This window comes from Camarhynchus parvulus, chromosome 4A (genome assembly GCF_901933205.1).
Source record: "Camarhynchus parvulus chromosome 4A, STF_HiC, whole genome shotgun sequence".
NCBI lineage: Eukaryota > Metazoa > Chordata > Aves > Passeriformes > Thraupidae > Camarhynchus > Camarhynchus parvulus.
In genome coordinates this window covers 6609037-6624799 of record NC_044600.1, presented here as the reverse complement: position 1 = coordinate 6624799, position 15763 = coordinate 6609037, and the positions used below count along the sequence as shown (strand labels likewise).

Sequence of the window (15763 nt, the reverse complement as noted above, 5' to 3'; positions counted from 1 at the left end):
GATCAAACAGAGAGCTGGAAGCTGAGCAAACATTTTCACAACAGGAAAATAGCAGAATCTCCAAATACCAGTGAGGAAGACTCTTACTGTTTATTTTATAAAGAATACTCTTAAATTCATTGGAGTTCAAATCAAGAAATGTAGACTGGGAATAATGTTTCTTTTGTAAATGTTTTGTTCCCCCCTGTGCTTTAGTAACAGCATAAGGCAAATGGTCTTTGCTGGAAAACACTTTCTGAACTCCAGCCTGGCTGTTCCCAGGAACACTGATGGACTCACTGATGGGTGTTTTTGCCAGACAAAAAGGGAGCAGTCTCACCTACGTTTATGGATCCATAGAATTCAGACAAAACAATTTTGGTAACTGTTCACTTAAAATTGTTTAAGAGAAGCTTTTTTACGATAAGACAAATCATCTTGTTGAGATTTGGTGCTATTTCACTCTGGAAAAGTACCATTGACTAAGTCACTTTTACTCCAAAACAGTGACTCTCTGCTTGCATTTCATTTTTGCCTTGAGCTGACCACAGGTGTGGGAGGTTGCTGTGGCTCTGCTGATGAGATGCTGTATTTTAAGCTGTGGTTGTGTGTGAGTGTTGATGTTTTATTGAGAATTACTTGGTTCTTTTGAGCTTCCAGGGCAGTTTAATCATAAAGCTGAACCAGTCTTGGTGAAAGTCTGTTCTTTCTTTGTCCCGTTGCAAAGTTTTCTCACTTGTATCCCTTGCATTAATCTCAAGCTTGAAGAACTGGTTAAGGGAGCTAAACTTGACCAAAATGCTTTTGTTGTATCATCTTATGATAGTTCTCCATTCTGAAAAGAAATCCGCCCAGCTTAGGCTTGTCAACTCAACAGAAGTGTCGATCATCACATGTCCTTTCTGCTCAATTCTTCTATCTTTTACAATTCTGAACATGTCTATCCTAAGACCATTCACAGAGCCCTCAGTGTGTACTAAAGGTTGGCAATGGACTAGAGCAGCTTAAAAAAGCCCAGGAAGGTCCTGTCCTGGTGTTCTTGCCCAACCTGGCACAGGCAGCAGGTGCTGCTGAGCCAGGGCACAGGGAGGAGAACCTGCTTCACCTGGGAGATGTGTTGCTCAGATGTTGTCCCAGCAGAAGTCAGGGTGTCTGAAATGATCCTGTCCATGTCTGCAGAGCTGGGATTCCTGGTGGAGCACAGGGAATGTCTCTGGTGACATTGATGAGAGTGAGCCTGGGTGAAGAACTGCTGGCTTGCTGCAGGAGTATGGAGAGTATGCTGTAATAGCAAGGCTGAGAGTTACAGGAATATCCAGGACTTTCAGGCTTTTAGCTGAGGCATTTTAAATCCTGTACCAATTCCCTGTGAGCTGGTCTTTTCTAAAATAGCTTTCCAACAGTGCAGCAAACCACTTTTAAGGGAAGGGTATGTGAATCACACCTGTTGGGCCTGCTCACCAGAGGGTCCAGAGTGCTTGGTTGGTGATCCACCCTCATTGCTTGCTCTTCCTTTGATCCCTAGGCTTTGTCAGCAATAACTTTTTTAAAGACCTCCAAAATTTTAAGCTGTTACTCTGAGACACTAAACAGTGATTTGATTCTTAATAGGGCATTTGCAGCCACTCTTTTCTTTTGTTCCAGACTTAATTTATGGAAGAAAGGACAAAAAGGAAATGGGTCTATGCCAGCAGAGGCAGTGACATTATGGTGCTTTTATCTTGGTTTTACCTTTGCTGTTACTTTGGCAGCTGCATTTCTGATTTCCAAACTTGGCAGTTTCTCCTAAAAAAATATTTACATGCTAAATCCAAATACTTCTATTAGCAGCATCATCTCTGCAGCAGTTTTCATGGTAATGCGAAGTTTTTCCAGTGCTTGGCAGTGTGTGTGTTTCTTGGGTCTCCCATTTAGGTGTAACCATGTTTCACATCAAGCTGTGCATACCTGGATTAGGTGTGTGCAGCATGTAAATGGTGCAGTGCATCCGTTAATCAGGAGTATAATTAATTTTTGTTGGGAAGAGAGATAAATGCCAACTTGCAGTTGATTGCAGTTTGCTGCTAGAATAACTAATAAGCTATTTTGTTTTATGTAACAGGCTGGATGGAAGGAAAACCACGCAACATTCATGAATGAACTGAAAAACCTTCAGGCTTCAGGACTAACTACCCTTGGTCAGGCACTCAGGTCATCGTTTGACTTGTTAAATCTCAATAGATTAGTGTCTGGAATAGACAACTATGGACAGGTAAGAAATCTATCTATCTATCTATAGTCTTCTGTGGTTTTTTTTAAATTATATTTGGTGAGGGATTTTGGTGGTTCAAGTTCCTTTTTGCATTTAACTTTTTTTAAATGTTGGATAGCTCTCTGTAAGAGCTTGATCTGGGAACTCATGTTTTCTTATTATGGCTACTGAAAAGACCCTGGAAAATGCTGACATTTTTTTTCCTCACTGAAGTACAAAGAAGCAGAGTATTAATGCCCCAACTGTAGACGCACAGAAGTAGCCCATCTTGTGTAGTTCTGTGTGGTTCCACACCTATTTTTAAATTACAGGATTATTTTGAAAGATTGCTTATCTTACTGTTTATTTTATAATGACAAAATACAAGCCTCTCATCCTGTGTGTTAAGGTTGCTCTTAGCATTCTTGTGCTTTTGTCTGTAGGGAAGGAATCCGTTCTTTTTGGAGCCATCTATTTTGATTACCATCACAGATGGAAACAAACTGACAAATACAGCTGGAGTCCAAGAGGAGGTAAACTTTCATTAAGTTCTTTCAAGTTGTGATTGTGCATGTTGGTGCTATGCTGAGATGAATATTAATCAGTTTTTTCCTGCTAATTGTACTTCTTCACTGTTGACCTGTTTTTATAGAGAATAGAAACCAGCTATCCTGTGTCTGCCCAGCCCCTAAATTCATAGTCTGTAAGGGTTTTGAGATGAGAACTTCAGATAAATTAGTGGGTTGGAGGAAATGGGTCTTTTACAGATAAATGAATGAATTTAGATATGATGTTTTTATCTGGTTTGTCAGATACTGGAAAATGTTCTTAAATCTTTTTTTGCCAGCTTCATCTTCCATTGAATTCTCCTTTGCCTGGAAGTGAACTAACCAAAGAACCATTCCGCTGGGATCAAAGGCTGTTTGCTCTGGTGCTGCGCCTGCCAGGAGCTGCATCTGCTGAGCCAGAGCAGCTTGGGAGTGTGCCTACTGATGAATCTGCTATCACACAGATGTGTGAGGTCACAGGAGGTAACTGCATGCTTTTTTGCTTTGCTTCACATTTGGCATTTGCCTTGAAATACTTATTTTCCTTTTATTCACCTTCACCTTTGATTTGTCTGTCTGCATGACTCTGTGTCCATGTGAATCCATGTGGTGCTTTCTTGGATTTCAGTAGCACAGGAGAACTTTAAAATAAAGCAATATTCCTATTTCAGATCTAGATGTGAGAGCATTTTCTAAATGCAGTAGGCGGTTTTGAAGAATTTCTTTGGTTATTCTGGATGTTGGCTTTGCTCATCATGAGGGGGTTTTAAAAAAAATTTTGTTAAGTGTTGAATTGAGCAGGACTGCTATTAGTGAGATGTTAATTCTGCTGCAGGGCTGATAAGCTAAATTTAATCTTAAAAAATTAATTCTGGATCCTATTGCTTGATATGTTGATTAGATTTTTTTTTAATTGGTGCTTGGAGAAATTGTTGTGTGGGAGGAGGAGGTTTGGGTAGACAAAAGCAGATAGATTACATAGTCTTGGTGAAATCAGGCCTTCCTAAGGGCCTCTATAAACTTGGCCTCGGTCCAGCCTGATGAAGCCTTAGTGGCCTCTTTTTAGTAACAAAATCTCAGCAGGTTGTGGGCTTTTGGTGCTTTTTCTTGATTGTATTGCATTTGCAAAGTACTTTGCCTTTTGCATAAACTTGTACAGAGTTTGTTTGTTTGTTGCTGTTATTTTGGATGAAATTGCAAGCCTTGGCAGTGTGACTTAGGTAATAAAACATCTTCCTTAAGTAAGATTTCTCAAAACTTGCTTTTCTGTTTCCCCATGTAATTTCTCTCTTGCATAGGTCGTTCATACTGCGTTCGGACACAAAGAATGTTGAATCAGTGTTTAGAGTCTTTAGTTCAAAAAGTCCAAAGTGGAGTTGTTATTAACTTTGAGAAGTCAGGACCAGACCCAGCTCCTATTGGAGAAGGTACAGTGATTGTTAGTTTTTTCCCCTGTTCCTAATGTTTAAGATAAAATGTTTTGTTTGTGTGTAGATGTCTTTAAGTGTCTTCCATGTCCTTCCTGGCAGCTTTTCCCTGTAGTGTACAGGATTTTACACCTTTTACCAGTGTTAGTTTGATCCTTGCTAAGTTAAATGATGCCATATGTCTGCACATGCTTGTATGGATCATCTACTGCTGGCTGGCTCTGTGTCACTCTTTTTACCTCTTTGGATGGCTGAGGAAAGGAAATGTTAGCAGGAAGCATTTAAGTTTGAATTAAAGTGTTGTCAGGACTGTACTTAAAATAATTAAATCTAGCAGTAGTGTATTTAAACACTTAAACATCTCTAAAGCAATCTCAATGCTTAATTTTCTGTAGATTTCATTCTGCTAAATGATCACAGATCAGTAAGATGCAGGTGAACGTTCTTAGCTGTGAGTGAAAAACTATGCAAAGAACAAAGAATTACTTTGCTCCCTTGAGTCAAGTGTATAAGAGGAAAAGAGGAAAGTGCACTCCACGTGTGAAGCAGTTCTTCAGATTTGCAGAAGTTCATGGCTTAAAGGAAGAGGAGAGGGCTGACCAGTTTAGGAAGTTAGGATCCTGGAATATCAGAAAACATAATAGCTTTTAGCATCACCTGAATATTCTACCAAAGCCAGCTTTGTTCCTGCTTTCATTCTGGAATCAGCTTTTCCTATGTTTGTTTTCTCCTTTTGCTTATTTAAAGAAGGCTTTCCTATAATGCTGTGCTGGACAGCACAGCAGCAAATTCCCAAATGTCTCTGGTGGCCCAAATGTTCTCTCCTGTGTGGCAGAATGACTGGTGACATTTGGGGGTTTTGTTACCTTTATTTCTGTCACATTTGAATGGTGATGGACTGTGGATATGAATGTATAAAAATGTCAAGACTTTTCTTTTCTATGGAAATTGAGAAAGTCCTAAACTAGAGAGAAATACAATAGGATTTACCCAAGCTGTAAAAATCACTGTTTTTATAATGCAGAGAAACCAAACTGATGTGTCACTGAAACGTTTATGTAACCATAAATGTTTCCACAGTATTACTGGCTAATTCTCTAAAGCAAGGAAAGCTAGTAATGTAAAATCTTTTAAAACAGGGAAGATTGGTGAAGTGGGTGATCTCTGCTGTGCTGTTTGCTTTGAAGAGCAGTCTTTGAAAAGTGCTGGTTACATCTGTGGTGCTACAAAGTTCTTTATCCTCAGCATGCAGGAGTGTCTGTGCTGGTGGGCTGGCAGGGAATGTTGGCCTTTGCAGCCCCTAAACTCAGGCTGTGCGGTTTAAGTGATCTGTGAATTCCTGTAATTAAAAATGTGGCAAAAACTGCCTCCTGCAAGATGGATCCAACTTCTCCAAGGAACTTTGCTCCTCTTCGAGTTTCCATGTGTGGCAGCATCAGTCAGTGGGCACTGCAGCCCTTGTGGGAATGAAAATGCCAATTCTCAGCCTTTCCAGGTGCAGCAGAACCAGCAGCAGTAGCTTGGTGCTGCCTGTGGGAGCTGTGTCAGACACTGAGCTTAAGCAAATACATTTTCCACAGTATGTGAATATGCCTTGCTGCACTCACTGTGTAATGGCTGTGCCACAGGAGCAGAAGGGAGATCAGGGCAAATGTTGTAATGTTTCTCAGATGATTCTGTGATACACCTGGATGCATAGGTTATTTCAGCCTCTGATGTAAAGATCTGTATGTCTTTGGAACAAGAGTAATTAAATGCCTTACTGGCTGCTAATACAGAAATTTTGCTAGCAGACAAATGGCATGCATGTAGCTTTTCATTTTCTTTTTGTTATTTTGCTTTGTTTAAATTTTAGATGGACTTGTTGATTCATCCAGGCCCATCAATTCATTTGCTTCTCAGCCGTGGCATAGTTGTCATAAACTCATTTATGTACGGCCTAACCCTAAAACGGGTGTTCCTGTGGGGCATTGGCCAATCCCAGAATCTTTTTGGCCTGATCAGAATTCACCAACACTGGTAAGTAAAATAAGTACAGAAAAAAGGATTCTACACTAATAGTTGAACAGAATGAAAATAGATAATGGTAGAGTAGTTTTTACTTTCTCTGTTTATAATATGATGTGACTCTGCTTTAAAAGGTTAACAGAGTGGTGTAATCTAATGTGGATACTGTAACCTGTGCCATTTCTTGTATCCAGAAAGTTCCCTTCCATGTGTATGGTTAGCTAATTTGCTGAATGTTTTTAAAAGGTTAAAGAATTGAACTGTAAAATACTTCATGTAGCACAAATCATAGTAAGCCTATTAAATTTTAATCAAAGCTTTATAAAATTCATTAACATGGAAAAAGGAGTATTTGTTTTTGAAAGAAGATCAACCATGGGTTTTTTTCCTTAGTATTACTTCATGTGTGGACTCTTTCACTAGCAGGAAGAACTAAAGCTGAAGCAGTAGAGCTACTCCCTGCAGAAAATGAGGAGAAAGCAGTATTAATTTCTCCTTTTCTTACTGAAATGATCGTACATTTGGCATGCCTTATTAGTCTATCTAAACATCTCTCTTTTGTTAGGCATGTTCTGTTCCTGCACTTTGCAAGTGCACAAGGTACTGTCTGTCCATTCTCCTTGCTCCCACCTCCTGATTAAAGAGGGGAAACAAAGAGATTTGTAGGGAGTTCTTTGAGAGATTCTTTGTGAATTGAGTGCCCTCTCCCATCTGTTTTTCTGTGGACTTGAAGATGGGAAGAAGCGTTGAAGTTTCCTTTAAGCCTGTGTTGTAGCTCAATTGACATGAAGGCTTTTAAATATAAAGATAAATAGTGGCATATTAACCCTGTTTTTCTCTTGGTGGGAAAACTGTATCAGTGTGAGCATTTTTTTTCAGTTAGAGAAATATTTAGTTTATATTCTATTATGGGAGCTTGTCTTTTATTTTCATCGAAGGAATACTGTGGAAACTGAGTGTTTCAAGACTTATAGGATGGTGAAATACCCACTTGTGGATTTTTTTAAGAAAATTGATTTGTTTACCATAAATATGTAAAAACTGATACCCTTTTCCCCCCTTTCAGCCTCCACGCACAGCTCACCCCGTGGTGAGATTCTCCTGTGTGGATTGTGAGCCCATGGTCATAGACAAGCTTCCTTTTGACAAGTATGAGCTGGAGCCTTCACCCCTCACCCAGTACATCTTGGAACGAAAGTCTCCCCATACCTGCTGGCAGGTACTTGCCCTTTATTTGATTCTGGAAATGTAATGGGTTATCAGTACTGATTCTAGAAATATAATGGGTACCTCAGTCTTTGCAAGCCTGAAGAATTGGGGTCTGGTTCAAGCTCTGCAGCAGATGAGAAGAAACATGTCAAGGTTTCACTTACCTCCTTTCTAAGAGAATTATTAGGAGTCAGAATTGAGTGTTCCCTCCACAGGCTTTGTAATCTCATTTAATTCTCTTTCTAGGTCCATCTCATTTTGCTAAGAAATACGCCCCCCAGGTTCCATTTTTGGCTAAATTGAAATTCTCTGCAGGCTTCCATTTGCTTACAGGGAAACCCAGCACTAGTTTCCATCATGTTACCTAATGAACAGCTGCAGATCATTTTCACTGGATGGTTGAGGCTGCTAATGGGAATTGAATGGAAGCTGTTGATCCCATTGACTAGATTGGCCTTGAAGAGGTCAAAGTTCTGTTGCTGAAATCCTTTGTCACGTGATGCTTTTGTAATTTTTTTAATAAGTTTCTGTGTCCTCTCTAAAATCAGGCTCCCTTCTTGGTGGTGTTCTTTTAAATATTAGCCTAATGTGTACTCCAGGAGTATGCTTAGTATGATACTTTAGTTGGAAAGGTGAATTTGGAGGTGTCTCTGTTTTTATATCCCTAATAAATGCTACAATTTAGTTGAAAATATGACAGGCATATTCAAAAGAAAAATTCAAGTTACTTTGAAAAAACTAATCTCAAAAATGTCCTTTTTCTTCTGTTAGGGAGATTATTTGCCTGAGTTACTAAAATTACTCGTCTGTTTTTCAAAAACTGCTTTTCTTCTCCCAGCTACACATCAGACCCTTACAAATCAGAGAAATAGGCTCATTGTCATAGAAACCATGCAACAAACCCAGTTTCTTATGCCCTGAAAAAAAAACAGAGGAAAGCCACTTGCTATTTGCTGCAAGGTTTATTTTTTTCTAGGAAAACTATTTTTGCATTAGATGTGGGTTATTTTGCTTGCCTCAGTCAAGAACATCTACCATTTTTATCCTGTTGAAATATTGTTTACATGTATTGCTTTTCAGGGTTAAAACCCTCATATATGTGCGCTTAAAAAATAAAGTAAATTTTGGCACTAGGCACAATCAAGACATTTCTTGAGTGGTTGTTTGTTTTGTTTAATTTCTGTGCTTAAAAACGTTTTGCATTTCTTTTTATCAGTGTTGTAAACACTAGTTGTGCTATTTTTGAGTCAGAAGACTAATTTCAAATAGCTTGTTTATTTAACATTCCTTCAACAGATGTCCCTAACCTGTTTTAAATAATTTCAAAAACTCTTCAGGGCATCACTTCACAGTAGTTCCACTAAAGCAGTAAAGATTTCTCTGTGAAGAGCATTTCCACACTTTCTGGATGTACACTAAATGTTGCATGTCTCAGTTTGGTGACTGGGGAGTGTAGGTCCATACTCTCACCCTGATGTGTTCAGATTCATCTGTGCTTGATAATTTACTGTGTTAATGCAGTTGGATTCAGATGGACTTGAATTTTTAAATGCCCCATGTTTACTGTTCTTCACATTCTTCATTCTAATGCAGTGCTCTCTCTTATTCCTTGTCAGGTATTTGTGAGTAGCAGTGGAAAATACAGCGAGCTCGGCCACCCGTTTGGGTATTTAAAAGCAAGCACTACTTTAACCTGTGTAAACCTCTTTGTGATGCCTTACAACTACCCTGTTTTACTTCCATTGCTAGGTAGGTAATACATCTGCATTGCACTGCCAGTGCAGCTGCTCCAGAGTAAAAGCAAAACAATAATGGTTGGTGTTCTGCCTTAGTTTGAGACGTTATAAAATAATGGAGATCAGAGAGTAGAGAATGTTGCAAACTCTTTTAACTTACTTTGGGAGGAGAGGATTTTCATACCCCCTCTCCCTTTTTTTCTCTCCAGCAGAGGAGGAGAGCTACCTGCTTCCAGTGCATGTTTGATGCTGTTCACCTCCTAGACACGTAGCCTCTTCCTTAACCTGGAGTAAGCTTCAACCTCCATTCTTTTCCCTCATTTAGGGTGTGGTGTATCCAGGTTTTGCAGTTGCTCTTGTAGCAGCTTATTTTTTACTGGAAGATGAGATGCAGTGTTTGTCACGGGTGTTGGGAAGAGGGAATTCCCTTATGCAGTTCAGAGCAGTAAGAAGGAATTGAGCAGTGAAACAGTCTGCATTTCTTTCCTGCCCAAAGGACCAGGTTTTGGTTTTGTTTTTTTTACTCCCACAATGAAATTATTTTCTAAGGAAAGATAATATGAAAGGTGCTGTGTGAGTAACTGGCATAAAGGTAATGGCAGAGAGGAGTTTCCAGAGTGTCACTAACCCTTTCAGTTGCAGATGCTGTTATGGCTTTTTTGTTCTAGTTTTTGTGCATGTTTTTAGTGATACAGAAGAACAGTGACCAAGAATTGAGTCTTACTGTCTTACACAGGGTTTTTCTATTCATTTCTAGGAAAATAAAAAGTTCAGAACACAATTTAGGAGTGCTTTTTTGTAATCCTGGTCATAACTAAAAAGGAAGAAACTTGTGCTTGCTCATAATGTGTCTTTTATAGTTATCTATGCAGCCTGGTAATTGTCCCAAAGTGTGCAAGGAGGATGAGAGTTTCAGTGACTTTGTGGTTCCTGAAATACTGCAGCAGATCCACTAGCTGAAAAGCCATCACTGATCCGAAGTTAACTTCCTTGGTCATTTTGATGTTGACATTTGCAGTTCTGCTGAGTCTTCCCTGGCAGCTCTTGTCTTCCCCCTGCCTCTTTTTTTACAGGGGTGTAAAGCTCTTCCTTCTCTTTGAGGAATGGCACTTTTCAGTGTGTGTAGTGCTATTCTGCAGTTTACTCACCTGGTAATCCATTTCTTATATTTCTGAAGGCTCTTCAAAGGAAAATGCGGAGTTTCCACATTGCCTGAGTTGTAAAGTGGATGTTTCCTTGAGGTCATGAATCCCATGCATTCCATATTGTTCATACAAGCACACAGAGTTACCTTCAGATCTCCTTCCAGGGCTTTGTTTATCCTTGGTCTCTAAGGCATGGTAGGATTAAGTTCTATGGAATATACCTTCAACACAAAAGTAGATCTGGATCCTTTTCTACTTGGCACAGAAAATGAGTGAGATGATAAGCAGCGTGCCTGGAAAATTATTTGTAGATGATTTTAGCAGTACTGACTCTGTATTTGGCTCTGTAGGTAGGAACACTCCTCCTGTTCTACCTTCATACACACCAGTAGTGGATACTGATGGTTCAGCAGAGGACTGATAGGAATGTGTAAAACCAATTTTTCATTACTCTCACCCAGATTTAAAAGGATGTGAGAATTCCCAAGACCAGGAGAAGTCTGCTCCTTTCAGCCGCTACCTCCATATTGATCAGTGTGGTTCTAGTGGCTCCTGCCCTACTGGTAGAATATTATGTTGGAGGACTGGTTGGGACAGTACCATGGATAATCTACCTCTGTTCCTTCTGGTGACTCTTCCAAAGACAAAATCACTTTACAACTGTATATTTGTACTGTATTATCAAATGTGTTCAACCTTAGAAACAGACAGTAAGATGTTTAAAGATTTTTTTGCTTGCATTTTTGTTTTCCTCCTGCATTACTGAGCAGGTGAAGTTTTAAGTCTCTTTTTGCAAAATAACGTAAGACAGCCCTACAAACAGGTAAGATAGGTAGGCATGAGGCAGGTTGCAGGTGATACTTGAGAAAACTGAAAGAAGTTGTACTGGTCAGTGGCCGAAGGAGGTGAATTGTACCACATCCTATAGCTTTGGTGATTTTATGTCTTGGTTTCTGCAAGAGTGGATTTGGGAATGCTGTAGCTCCTGCTGGTGTTTAACTCCAGGGCCTGCATTCAGAAGCTTTGTAAGGGAAAGGAGCCAGTTAATAGGAGTTGATAAAACAGTGAAGGCACACAGTCTGTGTGTTAATGGACTCAGGCACTGTGCTTGGTTGGCTGACAGAAACCCTGGTCCCTGGTCCATTTCCAGCCATGATGGACATGTGGGATGAGCAGCACCAGTTTGCTTTCAGACAGCTAGAGAGGAGTCCTGAGTAGCTTGGTGGTGGTTTGCTCCCAGAACTGAGGTGGGCTGCAGTTCTTTCTGTTCAGTGGGAGGCTGCTGAAGGCAGAGCTTTTCACAGGCAGATGCTGACGTGCTTCAATGCTGAATGCTTGGCCCACAGATGATAGAAATTTCCTCTTGAAGGATTGTGCAAAGCTGTTGTACTTCAGGTGCTGTTCTGTTTAGAAACATTGTACAGCCAAGTTCATGAAGCAGAAGTTGAAGGAGGGATTTTAGGGAAAGCTAAGTAAAGATGAGGTATATTTCTAAATGCCTTCTGCCTTGCCTAAGATGTTTCCTTGGTTCCTTTTAGCTGCATGGGTGGGAGGACAAGCACTGCTGGGCAGTAGGAGTGACTGTGCATTGTCAGCAGAAGCAACAGTGAAACAGCCATGCAGGAAATGCCTTGAGAAAGTGGTTAAATACCCTTTTTCTGTGGGTCTAAATATGCAACAGGATGAGCATTTAGAAAATGTCTGCCTGTGAAGGACTGCAGCATGGACAGCTTCCTTTGATGCTTTTACAGGCTCTGTGAGAGAACCTGCAAGTAATGATTTTATATTTCGGAAACTAAGGGCTGTGTTCTCACCAGCGTGAACACAGCGTGCTGTGGCTCTGGGAGGAACAGCGAAATACTTCTGATACATTTTGTATCAATGGGGAAACAGTCACACAACACCTTTCTTAGGTAATGATGGATGCTGTTTTCCATTGCAGTGCCTTATTTTTGCTTAGATGGTTTGCAGGGAAGGATACTGTTTTCTGTGAATGTAAAATCATGAATCTACTACCTAGAATAGAGGATTAGTGCCTAATTAGGAGAAGTACAGGAGTCAACAGGGAATGGTGGTGTACTTGCTGAGGTAGAATTTAATGTGAGTGGTGATTTAAAAAATAAAAAAAAAAGTTCTAAGTTTTACTTTGGGTTACATGGTGCATGACTGTTGTAATTTAGACTCCAGCTGAACTACTTAAATTACCTGCTGACTCTCCTCTTTCTCATGATCTCTTTTTTTTTAACTGTTCACTGATCTTTAAAGGTGCATCCAGCCCCCTTCTGTAGTACTGAGTGTTAAAAGTGTGTTTTGTGTCCTGTCACAATTTGGTTGTTTTGTACATTAATCTGAAGTAGATAAAGACTTTGCAATAGAATTTTCAGTTAACTGGTCTGTGTGATTTTACCTGATCCCTTGAGTTGGTGCTTGCAGCCTATTCCTAATGGTTTCTAATACCATGTTCCCAATTATACGGTGCTTTTAACTCCCTTTGAGTTCAGAAATGAAGAGAATTCTGCATTAAGTAGACTTTGCAGATATTAGTATCTGAAAATAATTAGGTAGAAGGAAAACTAAATTGTGTAAGGGTTTTTTTCAATACTTCTTGATTTTTATCTGCAAAAATTTGGGGTTTAATCTCTGAAAGACATAGTTAACTGGATTATTTTTAGTTTGGTTATTTGTATAAATCATCATGTGCAGCCCAGGGCACAGGGGAAAAAGTGCCTTTCAAGTGCCTGTGTTGCAATCTGCTGACAGTGTGTGTCTCAAACTCTCAAGGTAGAGGCAGGTAAGATGCTGATGGTGAAGTTCTCTCTGAAACTTGTGGCTGTGTTCACCTCCCTTTTGAGAAGGTGGCAGTTCCTGCAGTGAGTTTGTGCTGTGGGGAGGCTGATTTTTAAAAACTGAAGCTCTGCATAGGTTGGAGAATTTTTTCCTGGGATAGCAGAGATCAGGGAGGTGTTTTGCATTTGATATCTGGGAGTAAAAGTGTGCTGTGGATTGGGAGCCCAGGTGGCTGAGCTGAGGAGTGCCTGTGCCGTGTCACTGTGCCCATAGTGGTACAACCTCACAGTGCAGCGAGTGAGACACCAATCAAGTGCTGATAAGGGGTTTAAGGTTCAAGCTGTACTCAACCAACCCATAGGCCGTCAAATATTAGGACATACTACAATACTGAACATCTTGCTTTTTAAGTTTTTGGTTTTGTGTTGAATTTTGAGAAGGGTGTAGTTTAACTTGCATTTTGCTGCAAAAAGGAAATAGGTCTGTGAAATAAGAATGGAAGGGGGTTTTTTTTGCCACATGTCATCATATCACCCCGGGTTCTTTTGGATAATAGTGTAATAGTGCTAAGCTTGAAGTATATTGAGATTTTAAATGGAATTTTGATTTGTCCTCTCCAACTCCAGCCCACTTTTTTCAGGCCAGGGAAGAGGAGAAGTAGCATCTCTAGTATGGTTTTTATATAATCCAGAATTCATTTAGATTGGAAAATACCTGTAATCAAGTGTGGTTTGTCTATGAGAACTTGGGAAGTAGTATCATAACATCTGTTCAATTTGTGCAGAGTGCTATGCAAGTCAAATTTTCTTCTCCAAATACATCTTCCTGAAAACTCAATGTGAAGAAAACTATTTCTTTGCTACATCTGTCTTTTGCACACCCTCTTCTGTGCATCTCTGTCTCCTGCAGCTCTCCCCAGTTAATTTTTGAACATCCCTTTTTCCAGACCTGCATATCCTTCCATTAGCCTCACTTTGACAGCATGCTACAATCCTACTAAGAACCTTCATTTCAGTGGATAATTCATAATTGCAAATGGTAAATTGCAGGATGCTGTGTTTGGTGTAGAGTTCACAGTGTGCACAGCAAATAGGCCCACACTTCACCTCAGCCATTCCTGAAATCCAGGTGCACACCTGGAGTGAGCCACGTGCTTCTAAAACACTACCCAAAGCAAGAAATGTCTGCTTGCCCCTCTCTTAAAGGACAGCAGTTTTTGTAGCTAATTTCTCTCTCTTGTCTATACCTGTGGGAGACTTTGCTGCCCTGGCACGAGGCAGGTGTTGTGGCTGGAGGTAACCCCTTGTCTGCCAGGTGTAGCTGCTGCTGTTGGCAGCAAGTCCAGCAAAGCTGTCCAGAAGAATTCCCTGATTTGACTTGTTTTATTCTTTCCTTTTGATGCCAAAGAATATTTTTACTGGAGACCAGAATTCATCATACAGGTTGAACAGAAGAAAGCTGGTTTGAAACTGAAGCTGGAACCAAATTAATGTTGTTTGATTTAATCAGATCCAGGGGCTCCCTGATGTGCAAGAGAGAGGCAAGGGAGGTGAAACTCTTAACAGGTGGATCTATTGCACCTTCCATGCTGCTGGTAGTTGTGTGCAGTGTTTAAGTCTGGTGTACCTTGTAAGTTTGCTTGTAATGGGGACTTGCTCTGGATTACCTACTGCAGCTAGGAGTGGGGATTCCCAATCCTTCACACCTCAGGTTAAGAGCAGTTTTTGGGGGGAAGCCCCACTGGGAGATGGGTGTGGGGAGAAAACGGGGGGAAACCTGGCACGTATGATTTTGGACAAAGGTAAAAGTCTGGGACTGTATAAATGACACCTTGTTTTGTTGTTTTCCTTTTGCAGATGACTTGTTTAAGGTTCACAAACTTAAGCCAAATCTGAAGTGGCGGCAGGCTTTTGACAACTACTTAAAAACAATGCCTCCTTACTACTTACTGGTATGTTCCTCTTCTCATCTCATCCTGCGGGGTATAATGGCTGGTGTGGCCAGAGTCCTTTGCATCATACCTCTTCCCAGTAAAGTTTTTTTACATAATTATCATGGCATTTTAGGTAGTTAACATTCTGCCTTTCAGAGGTATGTAGATGAGAGTAGATATTTTTAAGAATTAAAAGAATTTGTAGAAATACTGAGGAGGAGGAGTAGCTATGTTAAGATATTAAGTGTTTAATAAATGTGTTTTCTTATCATTAAATATTAAATGAATTTTGATCAAAAGTACTTCAGAGCATTCAGAGAAGCCAAATTTGGCATTATTTTATTAACTGGATAAGGAAAATGCAGCTTAGATTGTTTGTTAATGTGGGTGAAGTGCTACAGCTTGGGAAGCTGATATTGACTGGGCCAAATAAAGGGTGGAGGGAGGCACTGTGTCACCTTTTACGTGTAGCTTGGACAATGCACCTCAATATGGACTTGCATCATCCCGGCTATTCTGGACCTGAGCCTTGGAGTGGAAATTGCCAGTGGCACCACGCTCTGTGGTGTCTTGGTGATGTGGCATAATGTCCATTGTGAGCTAGTTAGACACCAAACTCATGTCACATGTTATCTGAATAGACTTGAATTTTAGTGGCCAAAAGTGGAAAAGCTAGAGCACTAATCTATGTGCCTTAGCTTCCTATAATTGAGCTTATAAATTTCTTTTTTAAATACTTATTCTCTTACTATTGTGTATTTT

General features: G+C 40.1%; 1 protein-coding gene across 5 annotated transcripts in view; it reads left to right on the top strand.

Moving 5' to 3' along the window:
* The window catches only part of LOC115914688 (integrator complex subunit 6-like), a 40040-nt gene that overhangs the window by 16182 nt on the left and 8095 nt on the right, over positions 1-15763 (top strand). For 3 of the 5 annotated variants that reach the window (XR_004061444.1, XR_004061443.1, XM_030967321.1), the window contains exons 3-10: positions 2081-2230; positions 2653-2742; positions 3057-3240; positions 4056-4184; positions 6040-6203; positions 7258-7410; positions 9017-9149; positions 14925-15019. Coding sequence is in view for 3 of the 5 variants with exons in the window: in XM_030967321.1 (XP_030823181.1) it covers positions 2081-2230; positions 2653-2742; positions 3057-3240; positions 4056-4184; positions 6040-6203; positions 7258-7410; positions 9017-9149; positions 14925-15019 (1098 nt within the window). In the remaining 2 variants the exon portion in view is untranslated. Of the gene's footprint in view, positions 1-2080; positions 2231-2652; positions 2743-3056; positions 3241-4055; positions 4185-6039; positions 6204-7257; positions 7411-9016; positions 9150-9345; positions 15020-15763 lie in introns of those variants that run through there. The other 2 variants (XM_030967323.1, XM_030967322.1) reach the window with 2 other exon arrangements.